Here is a 16,883-nt window from a genome sequence, read left to right as displayed (position 1 = left end):
GTTTACTTTAGCTCAATTACCAATGATATATACATCATTTATGGTTCATATTTGCCATTTACCCATGTGACATCACATTTATGATCATATGATCATTTTTGCTTTTTGTGAGAAAACAAGGAAATTCAATTATAAAAAAGGTAAAAAAAAAAAAATAGAAACATGATTTTTTTTTTTAATCATTTTTGGTGCTTATTTCTTAGAACATAATCAGAACAGGTGAAAGTGCTTGAAATGTAACAATTTTGTAACTTTGTGTGGGAATAGCAGGTGCAGAAAGACAACATTCCCGCACATAGACACCCACACTCAGACACACACAGAGACGCAAAGACACACACACACACACACACACACACACACACACACACACACACACACATATACACACACACACACACACATACACAGCAGGCCCAGTTAGGAGGAGGACACAGTTAAGTTTCATAGCACCTACAATTACTACACTCGGGTCCAGTAGACCCGAACACCTCATATGTAATAGTTATGTGTAGGGGGGGTGTACCATGTGCAGTCATTGAAAATTAGTTATTTTTTATGTTCTTCACAGAAAATGAGCCAAGGCCAATGAGTTTGAGTTAGAAGAAATAATAAAAAGGATCATTTTTCTTATAACAAACATTGAAAACGGGTCCCACAGACCTGAGCACCTTACAAGGGTTAAGTGAATGAATGTTCTTGTCCTTTTGTAGCATCCAGTACTGGATGAGCCCATAGCGGAGGCCGTCTGCATTATAGCAGACACAGACAAGTGGACAGTGCAGGTGGCCAGCAGTCAGAGACGAGCCACGGACATCAACAAGCTGGGGAAGGAAGTCCTGGTTTCCAACCTGGTTTCCAGCTTATTACAATCCACTCATCAGCTCTACAAACTCAACCTCTCACCCAACTTTGTATGTTACACCTCTCAGTCAAAAACTGATTATCTTTCAGTATACAGTCATTACCATTTTGATTCTTGTGCTTTACCAACCATGTGTTTGTCTCTCTCCTCTCTTCCTTAGTGTATAATGCACCTTGAGGACCGCCTGCAGGAAATCTACTTTAAGAGTAAGATGCTTGCTGAGTATTTGAAGGGCCAGACAAGAGTCCATGTGAAAGAACTGGGCATGGTCTTGGGGTAAGCAGTTAACCTTTATTCTCAACACACAGGTGCTTTAAGGCTTGACATTAAAATATATTACTAAAACGTACCCTGTGGAGTTTTTGACATCAAGCAGCTGGTGCCTGTTTTGTCTCGTGCACACCCATGAGAATGCAAATAAACATGCATGCAGGTGAACCAATAAACTGTCCAGCCAATGGTTTTACTCTAACAGTCAGTGTTGTGTATATTCTTATGCAACACAAAATAACTTGAATACATGTTGCTATAATTTGATATGTTCAGGATAAAAAAGAACTGCAAAACAGTGCAGATGATCTGTAGCTTGCAAGGTTTCAGCGTAAAGTAAAGGTTTTATGGGGTGGCCTCTAGCTCACCCAGTAAGAGCGTTCGCCCCATGTTGGCTGAGTCCTACAGCGGTGCGGGTTCGAATCCAGCCCGCTGCCCTTTGCTGCGTGTCATCCCCCATCTCTCTCCCCCTTTCATGTCTATCCACTGTCTCTATGTAATAAAGGAAAAAGCCCCAAAAAATAATGTTAAAAAAAAAAGTAAAGGTTTTAGGGCCATACAAAAATGGTGCTGAAATGTTCATAATTAGTTTTTTAAGTCATTTTAAGTAGGGCACTTAACATATCCTGATCTTTGCTCTGGTGTCATTGCAGAATCGAGTCCAGCGACCTTCCCCTGTTGGCTGCAGTGGCCAGTACTCACTCCCCCTATGTGGCCCAGATCCTACTATGAGACTGTAATGGCACTAAGGTACCAAGCAGTGAGCTGTCTGAGGAAGCCAGCCAGACCTGGGTGGTGCCAGTCTGGCACCAAAAATGGCCATCCATGGTTCGCCCCGACATGGTTTCCTGACCCACATGCCTGAGCTAAGTAGGATCTTTGCTCTGAGCCTTAGCAGTGCACATCTTAAAGGACCACAGCCACAGCCAGCTCCTCCCTTCACTACCACTGCTGCTGAATGTGGTGCAATACAGATGTTGCACCACAGGGAGGAACTAGAGACCACAGTCCCACAAATAACTGAAGTATCCCTGAAATGACCTTCTCCAGTTGTTTGAATGTTTCTTTTAAAGCAGAACTCTTTTGTTTTTGGACACAAAAGCCAAAGACTTTATACATTTTTCCAGTTGAGAATGAAACTTTAACCCCTTAGCTTTCCCCCCCCCCTTTTTCTAGAGGGGTAGGGTGGGTGACAGGGGATGTTTAGGGGGTAATAGCAGGTCAACAGTAAACTCCACATAAAAGTGGTACACAGCATTTGAAAGCTGGGAACCTGAGGATTTGACATGCAGCTCAGCACTGTGTCAAGTTTTTCAAGTCATACATCAGAAATAAATATTAGTCAGTTAATTCATTCATTTATTTAAATACATCCTGAAAGTGTATAGGGGTTTATTACGTTATGGTATGAATTTATGACGGCCATTCTCATGCTCAATTATGTCTCATAAGTTGTTGCGGAAGTCTTTGGGTTGATACCATTTGTTACACAGATTTGGTGCAAAATCTAACCATTTTTTACCACCCGAGAATGACTGAAAATGGTAAAAAATACCACATTAAGACACCAAGACCTTGAGGAACACCATAGAAAAATGGTCTGGTATCAAAAACTTTTATCATTTGGAGATTTCTGCAAGAATTGCATTTTTTGGCAATTGGCTGGGGAGCACTTCTGTTCTGGAAACTGCTGAGACATCCACTTATGGTTAATATGAAGGCCAAGTTCCATGTGATTAGGTCACAACAGGTCATTTTATACATTGACTCAAATTTTAGAAAATGGTCTAACTAAATTGAAAGGGCTACTATGGGGACTATCATCATCGCACAGAAATACAATTGCTCTCATTGCATCTACAAGAGTCTCAGCTTTGCAGTCATACACAATTTAAGCAGCTCCAAGACCCCAAAATGCAGATATATTTGAATACACCATTTTAGAATAGGTGAAAATAACAGATTTATACTGCATGAGAGACAACTGCATGGTTATTGCCCAAACTGCATGGGATTAGCATTAAGTGGGCATGTCTGTAAAGGGGAGACTTATGGGTAGTCTTGCATTGCCAGGCCTATCTCCACAGCGCTGCGGAGGAAGGTCTGGCAACAGGCGCATACACTCCTGGATAGGAGAAAAAAAATGGTCAGGGGTTGTTTGCATTTCTTTAAACCAATCACAATTGTCGTGGGCGGCGCTAAGCTCCGGACGCAGCAAGCGTGGCTCTGCAAAATAGTCTCGGGAAGGAACTTGTCTTGGTGCAACATTTGCACCCGCAAAAGAAAACGCCTCATATAATATTAAATGAAGTTAACTGTTCACACAATACAGTAACGTAAACGTAAATATAGTACGTAAATGAGCTATTTAAATTAGCTGGATACATGGTTATTACCAGTATATTGCCATGTGTATTTTGTCCATAGCAGATCCCCGCCTATAGGTCCCAGAATGTCCCAGTTAGAGAGTGAATACCGTAAACATATTCTTTGTAAATCTTTACAATCATTCCCCGAACGACAGGCCTGCCTTGTTGCACGATCCAGATGTTCTTCAAAAATTGGCATTTTCAGCGTGTAACGTTGCTCAGAGGTTCCGGTTGCTGTTCCTCGATGGGACCAGAGTTTACTGTAAACACAAAGAAAGCGGAAGGTGAGGGACATCCGGCGGAACTTCCAGCGGCGCCGGAACCGGCATCGATCCAGACTAACTCGCGGGTAACCCATAGAACCCGCTTTCCTTCAGATATCTTGAATTGAGAGGTCGAGGGACCCCTTGTAAAATAAAATGGACATGCTAGTTTTTCCCTCGCCAAAATTGAGCCTACTTTAGAGCATTATTTAGCCTTAACCTTCCTGACAAGCATGACATGGTTGGTAACATTGGATTCCTTAGGTCATCTAGTTTCATATGACACCAATATATTCAATCTATTAATATCTTCACTCTATATTCAAATGTGAGCCTGCTGCAGCCTCTGACAGACAAAAAGTTGTCCAGGCCCGCTGGCGGCGCCGTCAGAATGGCAAGGGGTTAGGGATATTTACAGTATAATAATAATAATAATAATAATAATAATAATAATGGATTTTGTTTCTTCTACTGCTTTTTTTTTTCTCTCTGGACAATCTTAAACCCAGTCATACGACGTGACTGACTACGAGTTTGAATGAAACAGATGGACAGTTTTAAACATTACTTTGAGGTAAATATCATTGAGAACATTATCAATATCATGCCAATTATGTTATTTCATTGATCTTCATGTATTTGTTTACAAGCCAAATTTCCCTGAGATATCTCAATGACAAATTAGATTTTCTTGTCAAATTGCAATGCACGCCTGATTTAAAAGCCTATTTTCTGGCCAGATGGGAGTAACGGATGCACACCGTGATCGTTGGTTCTACAAACTAGTTTTGAAATGGCTAAAAGTGGCTTTGACATTCTTATCATAGGTACAGCACTACCTCAGATCCTCCTATGGGCTGTGGATGACACACATTTACAGTTGCCCCATAGAAAAGGTATACTGAGGTATACTTTTTAAGCTACTTTAATCAGAGGAATGTCAGCATCAACTGCGTGCAGACTCTATGCTGTGTTCTTTGAAAAAGGAAAGGCTGTTAAATTCCTTAGGATGATCGTTACACACGTGTTTGCTTTAGAATGTGATTAAGGGAGGAGAAGGGTCCCTTTCTACTGTGGAAAAGCTAAAACATGCATCATCTACATATATTATAAAACCAAAATGCTGAGATATTTTCACACTTTTATAGCTTTGCCACCTTTTTACGATGTTTACGTCTTCGATGTGTGCTGCAGAGAGTAGAAGAACACAGGAGGCCTTACAGTGGATTAATATATATATATATATATATATATATATATATATATATGGGTTAACACTATTTTCAAACATGTTTCTATGACAGTTATACTCAAAAACACGCAAAATACAATACTATAGTAGCAGACTTCTCTTTTGTTTTCCGTTTGATTGTCCATGACATTGACAAATGATTTTAGTTGTTAGGCCATATAGCCAGGGTGCGATTTGCAGGGTGTAAAAGGGAGGTTGAGATGCTCTCCCTGAGACGCTTCTGTCCTGGGCATAAATTGTATGTTATTATTACTTCTTGTCATGGGATGTCAGCATTGGAAGTTCATCTTTTATTTCCTTTGTTTGATTGCAGACAAAATAGGATGAGTTGAAATTTTCCAAATAATTCATAATAAAGTAAACACAAAAAGCAGGGTCAAAGTACTGAGTTTTCAAATATATACTATATGCTCATCCAAACAGTACTCTCTCACCAGAAAATGTATGTAGGCTAGATGGCAAGAGAATTGCAGGCAGAGGGACAAAGCCAATGGCCAGCAGCCAGCTCAATAAAAATTCACCTGTTTCTGGAAATTAACTTCCCCAAATTTCTAATAATCTTCCTTAAAAATTGTGTGTATGTGAGTGAGTGAGTCTCAGGCTTGAGCTTGTTGGTGGGCTTTAGGTAACTCTACGCAGTGAATGGCTTGTAGTGTTAGAAAAAGCAGGAATACCTGTCAGTGTGACCCTGAGAACAGTGTTTGTTTGTTTCTATTAACTCAAATCGCACCCTGTATATGACCCAAGTCTTAATGGAGATGTGGCATGAATGCATCACAGGCTTCTGGAGAACTCATTTTGCTGGTAAAATTGATGTAGACATGCTTGTTACTGCATTGAAGATGCTCCGCTGTATCAGCCTACATTTTGTACAACCCAGCCATTATGTTTAAAAGGTATGAATTTCTGTCTGCTTTTCCCTCTTTGTATATGAATAAATTATAGAGTTGCCCATGGTATATGTAACGTTTCATGTAAACTGTACATACTCTGTTTATTTCCATTTATTTGTACAGAATGTCTTTTAAGAATTGTCCCCTCAAATTATTTTTTCCCAATTTTATGGGAATGTTGTGCAATAAAGATGCCGATGTTCAGTATTTGCGTCTCTATGTACTGTATGTTTTCTTTCACAGAATCAAAGGGAAAGGGAGAAAAATCCTGGAAAAAAGTTTGAGAGAAGGGGGGGGGTGTATTACTCTTAGACAGTGCAGTAGATATGACCACATACTCTGGTTTGTACCTGTTTAGAAGACATTGTATTAAAGCAACATCCCAAGCTTCCTGTGAAACCACAGGCCTAGCTCTGATTCAATGAAGCAGCTCCAAGTTTGTGTTTCTTCACATCTCAGATTAGCAGCTGTGGTTTCTTCTCTACTTTCTCCACAAACTTGAATAAACTATCAAGTTTGTGTAATTGTCACGTGTTAACTGCTACTAGGTTTGCGTTTTTTCTTTGCCTTCAAAATGATTGATTGACTCGTTTTAATTGTATATGCAGATCAGTTTATCAATGATAAGTCATCCATTGCTGTGAAATTGCACATTGCACACATTTTTTTTAAACAGACAGGAAAGTAGCCTAGCTATAAATCAGTGCGAACTCGGTACAAGAATAGCACGTTTGTTTGGTGGTGGTTTGACTTCTAGTGATCTGATCACCATCTGGATCACACATTTAACCACCTTTTCGATTTACAAACTGGCTGTGACTCCACCCCACCCTCCTCACGGCACGGGAGGTAAAACGAAACGAGCACACACCACAGTTATGCAATAAAGGAAGGAGTGTCCTGGCTAAAAGTACTGTGTGTGTGTGTGTGTGTGTGTGTGTGTGTGTGTGTGTGTGTGTGTGTGTGTGTGTGTGTGTGTGTGTGTGTGTGTGGCAAATACGAGTCTCCTGTCAGTGACAACATTGCAGACAGTAGGACTAATCCCACTGTCTTCACGTGGATATATATTTTAAGAGGCGATCGGAAAACATGACATTAAGCACTGTTGATTAAATTAAGCGTTTAGATTAAAATAAATAAATAGGAAAAGCGCGTTGAAACTGGATACGCTTTTGTAGCTAACGCTCTTACATTACAGGTTTAACTGTAATTTTCCGCTAAACCACAATGAATGTCTTGGGTGAGCTGTTGCTTTTAAATGCACTTCAGTAGTCTGATTATTTCTGATAGATAATTCTGCCTTTTGAGCAATCTGACTTCAGAAGAGTCAGAAGTCAGAGGGAGGATCTATGCTGTATTGAAGGACTCCTTTTGAAGCTCGTACACTCGAGCACCCAGACGACTATATAACTTTTGAAAAAAATAAATAGCACATTATTTGTCTTACAAATGAAAAATGATATTCATTCAAGCAATAAAATGCACCCGTGCTCAATTTGTATACATGCAGGACTTTTGCTGATACATACTTCATTGATATGGTATAGTTTATGGTGGGTAATATTAGATCTTTAGATATTGCTTTGTAACTTGCATAAGGTCACTATCTTAATGACTAATCTCCAGGCTGTATGTGCTACTGTCGCAGTAGGCCTACTTTGTATACTTTTTTGTTTAGCCACTCTCTCATTAGTTTGTGAACGTGTCTGGTTATTTTGAGAAACTAAGTCATTAATTTGAGATACTAAGTCTTTTTGAGATAGGCTACTAAGTCATAATTTTGCGAAAGTTTGTCATTATAATGACTTATAATTTCATCACTTTGGCGGTAATGGACATCCATACAACATAATAATCCAATCTTGCGCAGTAAGCTAACATTAGCTAACACTTGAGTCGTCCAAAGGGTTTTCTAGTGTCATAAATACCCTTATTTCCGACATTATTTGAATGCAGCATCATCTGTGCAGACAGATGTCGTCAACTCTCCACACTCAGATCTGCAGGAGGAGGAGGAGGGATCTAAATCTGAACTCCTGGATCTGACTGACGCTGGCTACTGAGGTGGATATTTCCTTTAACAAAAATGTACAGAATTCAAGACCACTGGTCCCATAGATTTAACTTTCTGTCACACTTTGCTGGAATCTACTGTTTTTCGGACGCGCAGTAACGTCAGTTAAAAGTGTTTTAATCTTCTGGACGAGAAGGAGCTGGTCGGTAAACTCCATCCATGCTCGACTCGGCGAGGACAAGAACCACGGAGATGTGAGTTTGTTCAGCTCGGGTCGGATAAAAGAGCAACTAGGAGACGTGAATGTGAGGCTACCTAAGGAGGAAGTAAAAGGTGGATTTGAGCCGAAGTTATGAAAATGACCGGAGCCATGGAAACTTCTTTCAAACTGGCTTTGAAGAAACCGCCCTCCCTACGGACAGCAGAGGTAAACAAAACTATCGTTTTTTTTTTTAATTAGCATCGCCTTGCTAATGTTAGCCAAAATCAAACTGTTGCTTCACCTCGCTGCAGGAAAACTTCACTCAGCTGTCGGTGGAGTTTGACTGAAGTTAGTCCACAGTAAGTTGCTTGTGGTCTAGGTAACTATCTCATTAGGACTTTTCAACACACTCACATGCTAATTAGTACACACTGTAACGATGCATGACTTAATTAACAGCCTGTAACTCAAACAACATTTAGCTAACTGGCTAGTTTTGGGGCAAGTCCTTGCCAGGTTAAAATACGACAACTCTAACTTCGTGCCTTGTAAAAACAGTTGTATGTGCAATGCAGCAATAACACTGAAATAGAAAAACCTAGAGTCAAGTCAAATCATTCAGGACAAAATGTATCAGGGGCTTCAGTGGTACCCAAACTGGGGTGCAGGGACTGCACTGGGTCTTTGAGAGGGTCTCAGTGGTCCCCATCAAATGTTCAAGTCTTTCAGGGTAGTTTTCATCATCTTTAGTCAAGAAAGCCCCATCAGTTTTTGGTCCTTGACATGGTTAAGTGTGGGATAACCCTCTTTACCTGCAATACATTCTGTGCCTGCAACAATCTTACTAAGCAAAACATAACATCACAGCTTCCCATCAGAGGGCTTATGCCTAAGCCCAGGAGGTAGTTTGTGTAAACTTTAGCTTGAATGAGGCCAGTTAAATTAAATCACCACAGCTTTCTCATCCCTCCTCCTCCCCTCCGCTGCCTCCTCCCTACATGAAGCTGTGGAAACACAGCTGGCTTGTCATTGCTTTAGTTATGCTCTGAGCCCAAAAATAGCTCACGGCGTACTCCCTTCCATGTTCAGCTGCCGGTTATAGTTTTGAAGTGCAAGCACTTTTCAAAGCACTGTCAGAGCACAAAACATGTTTAAAAAAAAATCCAACCCTGCTAGCCTTCAGCTTTGCATGACACTATTGAAAAGGTCCTTTTTTATGGCTCTGATCCTCTGTTTGTTTGTGGGTGCGTGCTGGGTAGAAAGCCTCTTTCACACCTTCATAGAGGGCTTTTGTGTGCACTTGAACAAACTATAACAACCTTGTTTAGTCCACAAATATATAACAGTCATAGCAGTGAAGTGGAGCTCTGATTTTGTAATCAGCCACGCATGATAGGTAGCACTTTAAATAAAGTAACTAAATTAAGCCGTATCCTTCCCAATGCAATGGAAGAATCCTCTCTGTTCTTCCAATTTAAAAACAGCATTAATATACAGTAGCTGAGGTAAAGACAAATAAGGTGACATGTATCCATGCAGTTATTCATAATGTTTATATGGGTGGGTGTGGTACTGTTCTGCAAACTTTGTTACAAATGAAATGCTTCTTTTCATGACATTAGTACTGTACAAGTACTGAGATCCGTGCCTGTAATTGTAGAAACACATTACACGTGTGATTGTGCTACAACTGAAACTAAAGCCAGATCCCGACCTGAACAAGGCCAGTGTGTTAATGTCTTTTTTATTTTCAGTCATAGTTCAAAACCGCCAAAAGTACATTCAGTGCAACAGTATGATACGTAGTCTACAGCTGTCTCAGCCTGTTGATCATGATTCATTGAACAGACTGCAAATATTAAGACATAAACGGTGGTAATGTAGCTCTCACCAAGCATTGGGTAGCCGACCATCATACAGACAAAATCATTAAACCTCTCCCCACTAATAAATCACACCCTCAAATAACCACCAAGCAATTGTTCAGGCCTATTATAGATGGACCTTTTGATAAGGGAGGAGGTACAGACAAAACATGAGTCTAGAGACCTTTCCCAGATTTCAAGGATGCTATGAGACTGGTTGGCAAAGTTGTTAAACTGTTGTTGAATGTGGTGCTGCAAGTACTCACTCAGTGCGTTTACATGCAGAGCAGTTACCCAGGTTAAGGGAATAACCGGGTTATGGCAGTTCTCCCCGTATACATGAGCAAGGGAAGAATGACAGGAGTAACTCTACCTCCGGTAAAGTAGGTGGCGCACTTTCAACGCACAACTAGCTTTTTCTTCCGGTTGACCCATGTCAAAATAACACGACCGGCCATTAAATTAGTAAAATTTAACAACTTAATGTTTCATTCACACACTCTTGTCACAGCGTAGGAAAGCACAGTGCTCTCGCCAGATAACTGACAACTCGTCTTTCATTGAAAGTGGTTTTGGTTGAGCTAAATTTCTTGGTTTTAAAAGTTTAAGACGTGCTGTAGGTTGGTCAGTCTCCTGTGCAGATGTTTGGCTCGGTGGGTAATCTCTCCTACCGCAGGTTTTATGCCCTGTCGACCATTCCCAGTTTCGTGAGTTTTCCACCCAGCTCTTCCCTCCCTGCCTACCTTTGTCGGTGCCATCCAGACGCCCTGGTGGTAACAGACAACAAATCACGCCGGGTGATTAACGGTAGTTTTAGCTGCGCCCAGTACATGTGAGACATTTATGGGAATTCCAACCATCACAAAGCCACAGGCTCCCTAGGGAAGGTGCAAATGAGGAAGAGAAAGAGAAACACAGACTTAAGTGGTAACTTCTTGCTTTCTAAGCAAGCAGTGGAGCCGCTAAGAACAGAACAGAGGAGGAGATGCATACCAGTGTGTGGTCAATGATGCTGTATTCTTGGAGTGTATACAAAGAGACATGTTTCAAAAGAGTCTGTGTGTGTTTTAGCAGAAGTTACCAAAGAGGGTGGTTTGCTCAATGCTGACGCAGCTCAACAAATTAAAGTTAAGGATAATACTGGTGTGTTCTTTTGCCGTCTTCATTAACCAATTCCTGGTTCCATCTGCACACCGTCAGCGCAGAGATGTCAACGTTTGTTGTTTTCCTCTCTTTAGAGGCCTTTGGCTCCCATTTATTCTTGTACAGTTTGAAGAACAGCTTTCACACACAAGAAAACTGTAAAAAAAAAAAAAAAAAAAGATGATTCATCGTTGTTAATATATGACACATTTTGGTTTTGTCAAACTTTCTCTATTTTATCGTCATTTCACTGTGCATGAAGTCTGAGTCATAAGGAATTGGAAGGCTGTGCCAGGGAGATGTTGCCAAATCCATGGCCCTTGGCCATCCATCCATATTTTCTCATTTTAAGCATTTTTCTGAGCAGGGTTTGCAGTTTACTATACCAAAAATGTATTTTTTTTAAATAATTTGGTTATACCTAAACTCTCTCATCTGTGTTCCTGTTAAAAAAAAGAAGAAGTCAAACAGGAAAATACCTACTCTGAGGTTAGATTATCAAAGTGAAGCCTGTTGATTTGATCCGTTTCACTCTGGTGTTGGTGAAGACGATGTAGGTCAAAGTACTGTGGGAAACAAAACAAAGATGCGTGCGTGTGTGAGAGAGTCTTTGCAGGCCTCACTGTGTGTGTTTGTAGCTGGACATGCCTGTTTATGTACAAAGTGTGACCACATACAGTAGCTCAGTGCGTGTGTTTAAAGCTAAAAATATCTTCAGCACTACAAGTCAGCCTGTCTGTCTCCTGCTTCGTGTCTTTCTCTTGTTGGCATCACCTCAACTGTCTCCAATGTTGCCTAGGGCATCATTGTGTTGTTTACACAGGATACCTCAAATACCCTCCCACTGCATTTTTATTTCACTGATACACACAGTATGGCCTGTCTACCCCAGAAGTAGATGGAAATGAAGACATGGTAAGAAATACAGTACGTTCCAGCTATTTATTTATTTTAAACCAGGCTCGCTGTAGCCACTGGCTATGTCAAGTATGTGATGAAGATGTCATCCTCACAATATTTACTTAAGTTCAGGCTACTTGTGTTTTTAAATTATTTTAGTGTATTCATATTTATTGAGATATTTATTCATTGGATGCCAGAGATTTCAGCACTTTTGCCAGGGTCTTCTTGAGGACTCACTTTGACATTTTGATGAATCCAATTTGTTTTTGCTTGTGTACCTTGGCATTAATTGGATCAAGTGTGACTGTGCCAGGATTAAACGTATAAATTAATGTTTTTTTTTTTTGTGTGACATGTTTAAGAATTGGTCATGCTGGGCTTTATTGCTTTGCTAGGATTTCGCCCTGTGAATTTGTTAAGGTGGATAACCTAGGCGTGGTGTTTTAGAAGAGAAATAGCCTCTGGTGAGAGTTTCTGCTTTAAGAATTTCTCAGCATTTGGTTGGCGTGTTGTGTTTGTTTCTCGCCTTGTCAGAAGACCTATGGGTAAGGCAGCTGTTGATATGAAACTGAGAAGATGACACTTCCTGTCACAGTGGCATACCTTCAGTGGTAAACCACATGACATAGCTGAAAACTGACTTGCTAGACAAACATGTAATCAGTGCAGTGGGAGGAAATGAAAGGAATGGTTGGGTGTGGGGATATTAAGACAGCAGAAGCAAATATGTGCAAAATAAGAGAAAAGGCCTGTAGGAGATGAGATGGAAGGGTGATACTTTTTTTTTTTTGGTTGATTAAAGTGCCCATATTATGAAAAAAATACTTTCTGGGATTTGGGGTGTTCTTTTGTGTCTCTGGAGCTTCCACACACATACAAACTTTGAAAAAAATCCATCCATGCTGTTTAGAGTGAGATACAGTTTCTGAATGTGTCCTGCCTTCAGTCTCTGGTTGAGCTGTTCAAAATCGGCACGGCTTGTGACGTCACAAGCCGAAACGAGCAGGCTAACCGCAACCATGAGCTCGTAGCGTTAGCGTTAACATGCTAACGCTAACGCTAGCATGCTACCTCGTTCTCAATAGCAAAGGACTGCTACAACACACACAAGTTCACCATAATCTACAAAAGAACTACTTACATGTGCGCCCTCATTTAGAAGTCTCCCAGCTAATCCTGCCTTGTAACTGACCGAAGTTGTAGAAACAGCCTTTCTTTTACTGTCTATGGAGCTAGCTAGCTGACATGATCTACATCTGAGCTACTGCGCATGTGCAGTGCAATCAAAGATAGTACAGAAGAAGAAAAGAGGTCTCACTCTGTAGCTAAAACAGAGACCAGGTGAAAAGAGGATATGCAGCAGTGAGAGAGAGCACTGCAGTACAACAAAAATATGGTGTTTTTTGAAAATTAAACCATGTAAACCTATTCTGGTACAACCTTAAAATATAGTTATGAACCTGAAAATGAGCATAATATGGCTGCTTTAAAAAAAACCAAATTGTAACAGAAGTGATCGGAGACAGAAACAGTGTTATAGACTAATAGAGAGAGAGAGTGGTTGCAACATGAAAGCATGGGAGATGCTCCCATAGTTAAGACGATTCTAGTAAGGTATAGGAGGCTAACGCCTAAGATATGGCTGTGAGGAAGTAATCAAAAGAGATGGCAGAGAGAGATAGAGAGAGCTACACACACCAAGTCAGTGGTATTGGTTCAGATGCGAAAGGTACCCAACCCTAGTTCTTAGGGCTGGGACGATATGCTATTGTCTCGATTCAATTCTTTCACGATACATGGCTATTTTTATTTATTGCAATTCTAGAAGTATTGCGATTTTCTTTTCCTTTAACAAAAACAAAAGTTGAATAATACACTTCTAGAGACAATATATCATGAGACATTTCTAAAAACGAATTGTTTTCTAAAAAGAATGCACATCTCATGTCAGTCTGACATTTATTACATTCGTAAAGAAGTACATAACATGAAATTTCAGCATTTTCTGCAAAAATTGATTCTAGGGGACAAGAAACGATTTTAAAAAATGTTGCCAACCCTACTAGTTTTGTTTTTATCTGAAGCCATGTCCTATTTGCCAAAAGTAATTTACACCTTGATGGCAGAACTGCAAGCACACATGACGATTAGTCAGCATCACAGTTTAGCACATGACAGGATGCAGTTTGTTTGTGGGTATAAATGTTCAAAAACCATGTCATAGTAAAGCGATTGGCAAATTTCAAGCATGGATGACAGACGGGTTGTTCAAACCAAAAATAGCACTGTCTTTAATAACAGTAATACATCCAGGAATTGTACAGCTCATCAGACAACCAAAACACGTATAGTGCTGTAGGCAAGATCTTCCAACTCTGGAAATAGCATGGCAGCAATTATTTTATCTTTTGTTCTGGCAATTGGGAGGTAAAGAATACCATTGTGACATTCTTGTTAAAAAGGTATCTACTGAGAATATGTGATTGCATCTAATTGATCGGCCAATATAGTGTGTTGCCAGATGACATTGCATTTTGTTGTGTTCAACATTTTTGTCATAATCTTCTGCTGCAGGATCCACACTGTCGTGGCTCTAATTTAAAGGCGCAATACCATTCTGGGGACGGGAAAATAATTGTTGAAGGACGATAAAAGAAACATTTTGGGACGGTCGGGGGATAGATGGTAGACCTAGCCTAAAAAAAAAGTACAACTGCCATTACAACCATAACATTAATCTCTGACAAAGTTGTCAATGTAGAATTGTGAGAGAGTATTCAATTCACACACGCTGCCCGACAGTGATATCTGAAAGCAGTGTAGGGCAACCTGTCTTGGCCATCAGGCAGGTACACAATTGCGTCCCAAAGCGGTGGTAGGATTTTACGCTTTCTGTTGTTACCGGCGGCCACACCGTAAAAATGTACCGCGACAGACACGGACAGAAACGGGGGCAAACTCTATATCATTTTATTGTAGAAAAACAATCATTTTATAAATGGAACAGCCAGCATTTACTTTTTTTTTTCATTCAAACCTTTATTTAACCAGGATAAAAACTCCTTGAGATTACAAATCTCTTTTGCAAGATTGTCCTGGCAAGTGGCAGCAGTTTAAGTTGTATTGCAGGTTAAACAAGTTAAGTTATAACCCTGCACATTGCCAATACAGTGGTCTCATTGAAATGAATGAGGGTTCTGTGTTTTTTAATGGCGGTCTGACGTTTTTGATGGATTGGAAATACTTCGGTATGTGGCAAGTGATTTCATATGAAGTAACATTTATCCACGAACAAACAGATTTCTCTCGGCACAGCTACCAGAAGACTTACAACTTTCAAACAGGTTGCTCACGTCACATCTACGTCGTCAAGCTCAGTTGGAGGCTGCGCAGTAACGCTCAGCCATCACCGGAAAAGTGCTTCTAATTGACTTCACCGGTCTCCGTCGAAGTCTGTGGTGTTGCTGTGTCCATTGTCCAGTGTCTTTCACTGTCTATGGGTCTGACCATGGCCTTTTCAAGTTCTGGTTGTGGCGTTTTGGATTGGATGTGCACCTGCTTTAAAGCCCCTGAAAACTTGGCCTTGTTCTTGATTTCTCAACAAAAACTGCCATCAGATTCAAATGTAAATATTACTGACTCCTAATTGGTACAATGAAGTACGTGACATCACTTTTCTCTAACTGCCCACTTCAGACCAGTTACAAAAACAGAGACAAAAAAAGAAACGCAGAAATCTCCCATTTGAAATAACTAAAACATTGGCAGGAAATTGTGCATTTATGTAGAACCCCATTACTCATAGTAAGACGCTGATTAAGAAAATATGTTTTCAGGGCTTTTGAGTAGTTGGAAAGTCCATATCCACTATAAGGCGACAACCATGAGTTATTTTAACATACAGCTGTCATTTATATCACCTTGGACTGCCAACATACTGTACGTTGATGTATGTGTTGCCATGTTTGCTGCCTCTTTCGGCACATTTGGCAACATTTGTGACCCAAAGAAGTTAAGTTTCAGTAAATCCAGTATGACGTAAATGCAAAACACACACACACACACACACACACACACACACACACACACACACACACACACACACACACACACACACACACACACGCCAGTAACAACATCAACAAACCTGAATGTGCCAACAAACTGCAGGGTTCAGAGAGAGTCTGAAATTAAAAGGATACAGAGGAGTCTGTGTGTGAAACAGACAGAGAGGGGGAAACCTTGGAAGACTTTGTGTGTGTGTGTGTGTGTGTGTGTGTGTGTGTGTGTGTGTGTTTAAATGGGTGAATAAACGCAGCCTTCGCCTGACCTGGACCACTGAAAGCTCTCCTTGTGGAGCCAATAAAGGCCCCTCCTAACTGACTGGGCCTGTGGATTGGAAGATGCTAAAAACTGTAGTGACTCAAGTTTTGTGAGCAAGTTCTTGGTCATCTCTGCTGCTCTATAGTTTGTGGTTGTGTTGGTTTCAAAGATCTGTGACACCAATTCCCCATTTATTTATATATATATATATATATATATATATATATATATATATATACACACAGTATATTTCAGCTGCCTGGTGAAGCCTGAGAAACAGCACAAGGGTGACATGACACTGTTTTAAAAACACACTGTGACCTTATTGAAATAAGAATTTGTTACAGGGCTGTACTGAATGTCTTTTTTGAAAGGTACTATTGAAGTTTTTGAATGAAGCCTCGAGTGATCACCATCACCAAAGTCTTCATATGAATAAAGTGAGTCATGCGATTAAACTGCTTTTTTAAAAACTGAACAGTCCGGTTCAGAAAGTTTGGTTTGACCGTCACCATTACACA

The 16,883-nt window shown here is 40.3% G+C and overlaps 2 protein-coding genes across 9 annotated transcripts in view; both read left to right on the top strand.

Moving 5' to 3' along the window:
* The window catches only part of fnip1 (folliculin interacting protein 1), a 44,186-nt gene extending 38,067 nt beyond the window's left edge, over positions 1-6,119 (top strand). For all 3 annotated transcript variants that reach the window (XM_031308178.2, XM_031308176.2, XM_031308177.2), the window contains 3 exons: positions 714-914; positions 1,026-1,141; positions 1,789-6,119. In XM_031308178.2, the coding sequence (XP_031164038.1) occupies positions 714-914; positions 1,026-1,141; positions 1,789-1,867 (396 nt within the window). In that variant the 3' untranslated portion in view covers positions 1,868-6,119. The remainder of the gene's footprint in view (positions 1-713; positions 915-1,025; positions 1,142-1,788) is intronic.
* Positions 6,120-7,894: 1,775 nt separating this feature from the next.
* The window catches only part of rapgef6 (Rap guanine nucleotide exchange factor (GEF) 6), a 154,508-nt gene continuing 145,519 nt past the window's right edge, over positions 7,895-16,883 (top strand). For 2 of the 6 annotated variants that reach the window (XM_031308170.2, XM_031308167.2), the window contains exon 1: positions 7,896-8,353. In XM_031308170.2, the coding sequence (XP_031164030.1) occupies positions 8,279-8,353 (75 nt within the window). In that variant the 5' untranslated portion in view covers positions 7,896-8,278. Of the gene's footprint in view, positions 8,354-16,883 lie in introns of all 6 variants that reach the window. The other 4 variants (XM_031308172.2, XM_031308168.2, XM_036008847.1 and 1 more) reach the window with 3 other exon arrangements.

Source organism: Sander lucioperca, chromosome 13 (assembly GCF_008315115.2).
Source record: "Sander lucioperca isolate FBNREF2018 chromosome 13, SLUC_FBN_1.2, whole genome shotgun sequence".
NCBI lineage: Eukaryota > Metazoa > Chordata > Actinopteri > Perciformes > Percidae > Sander > Sander lucioperca.
This window is presented reverse-complemented; position numbering and strand designations above follow the sequence as displayed.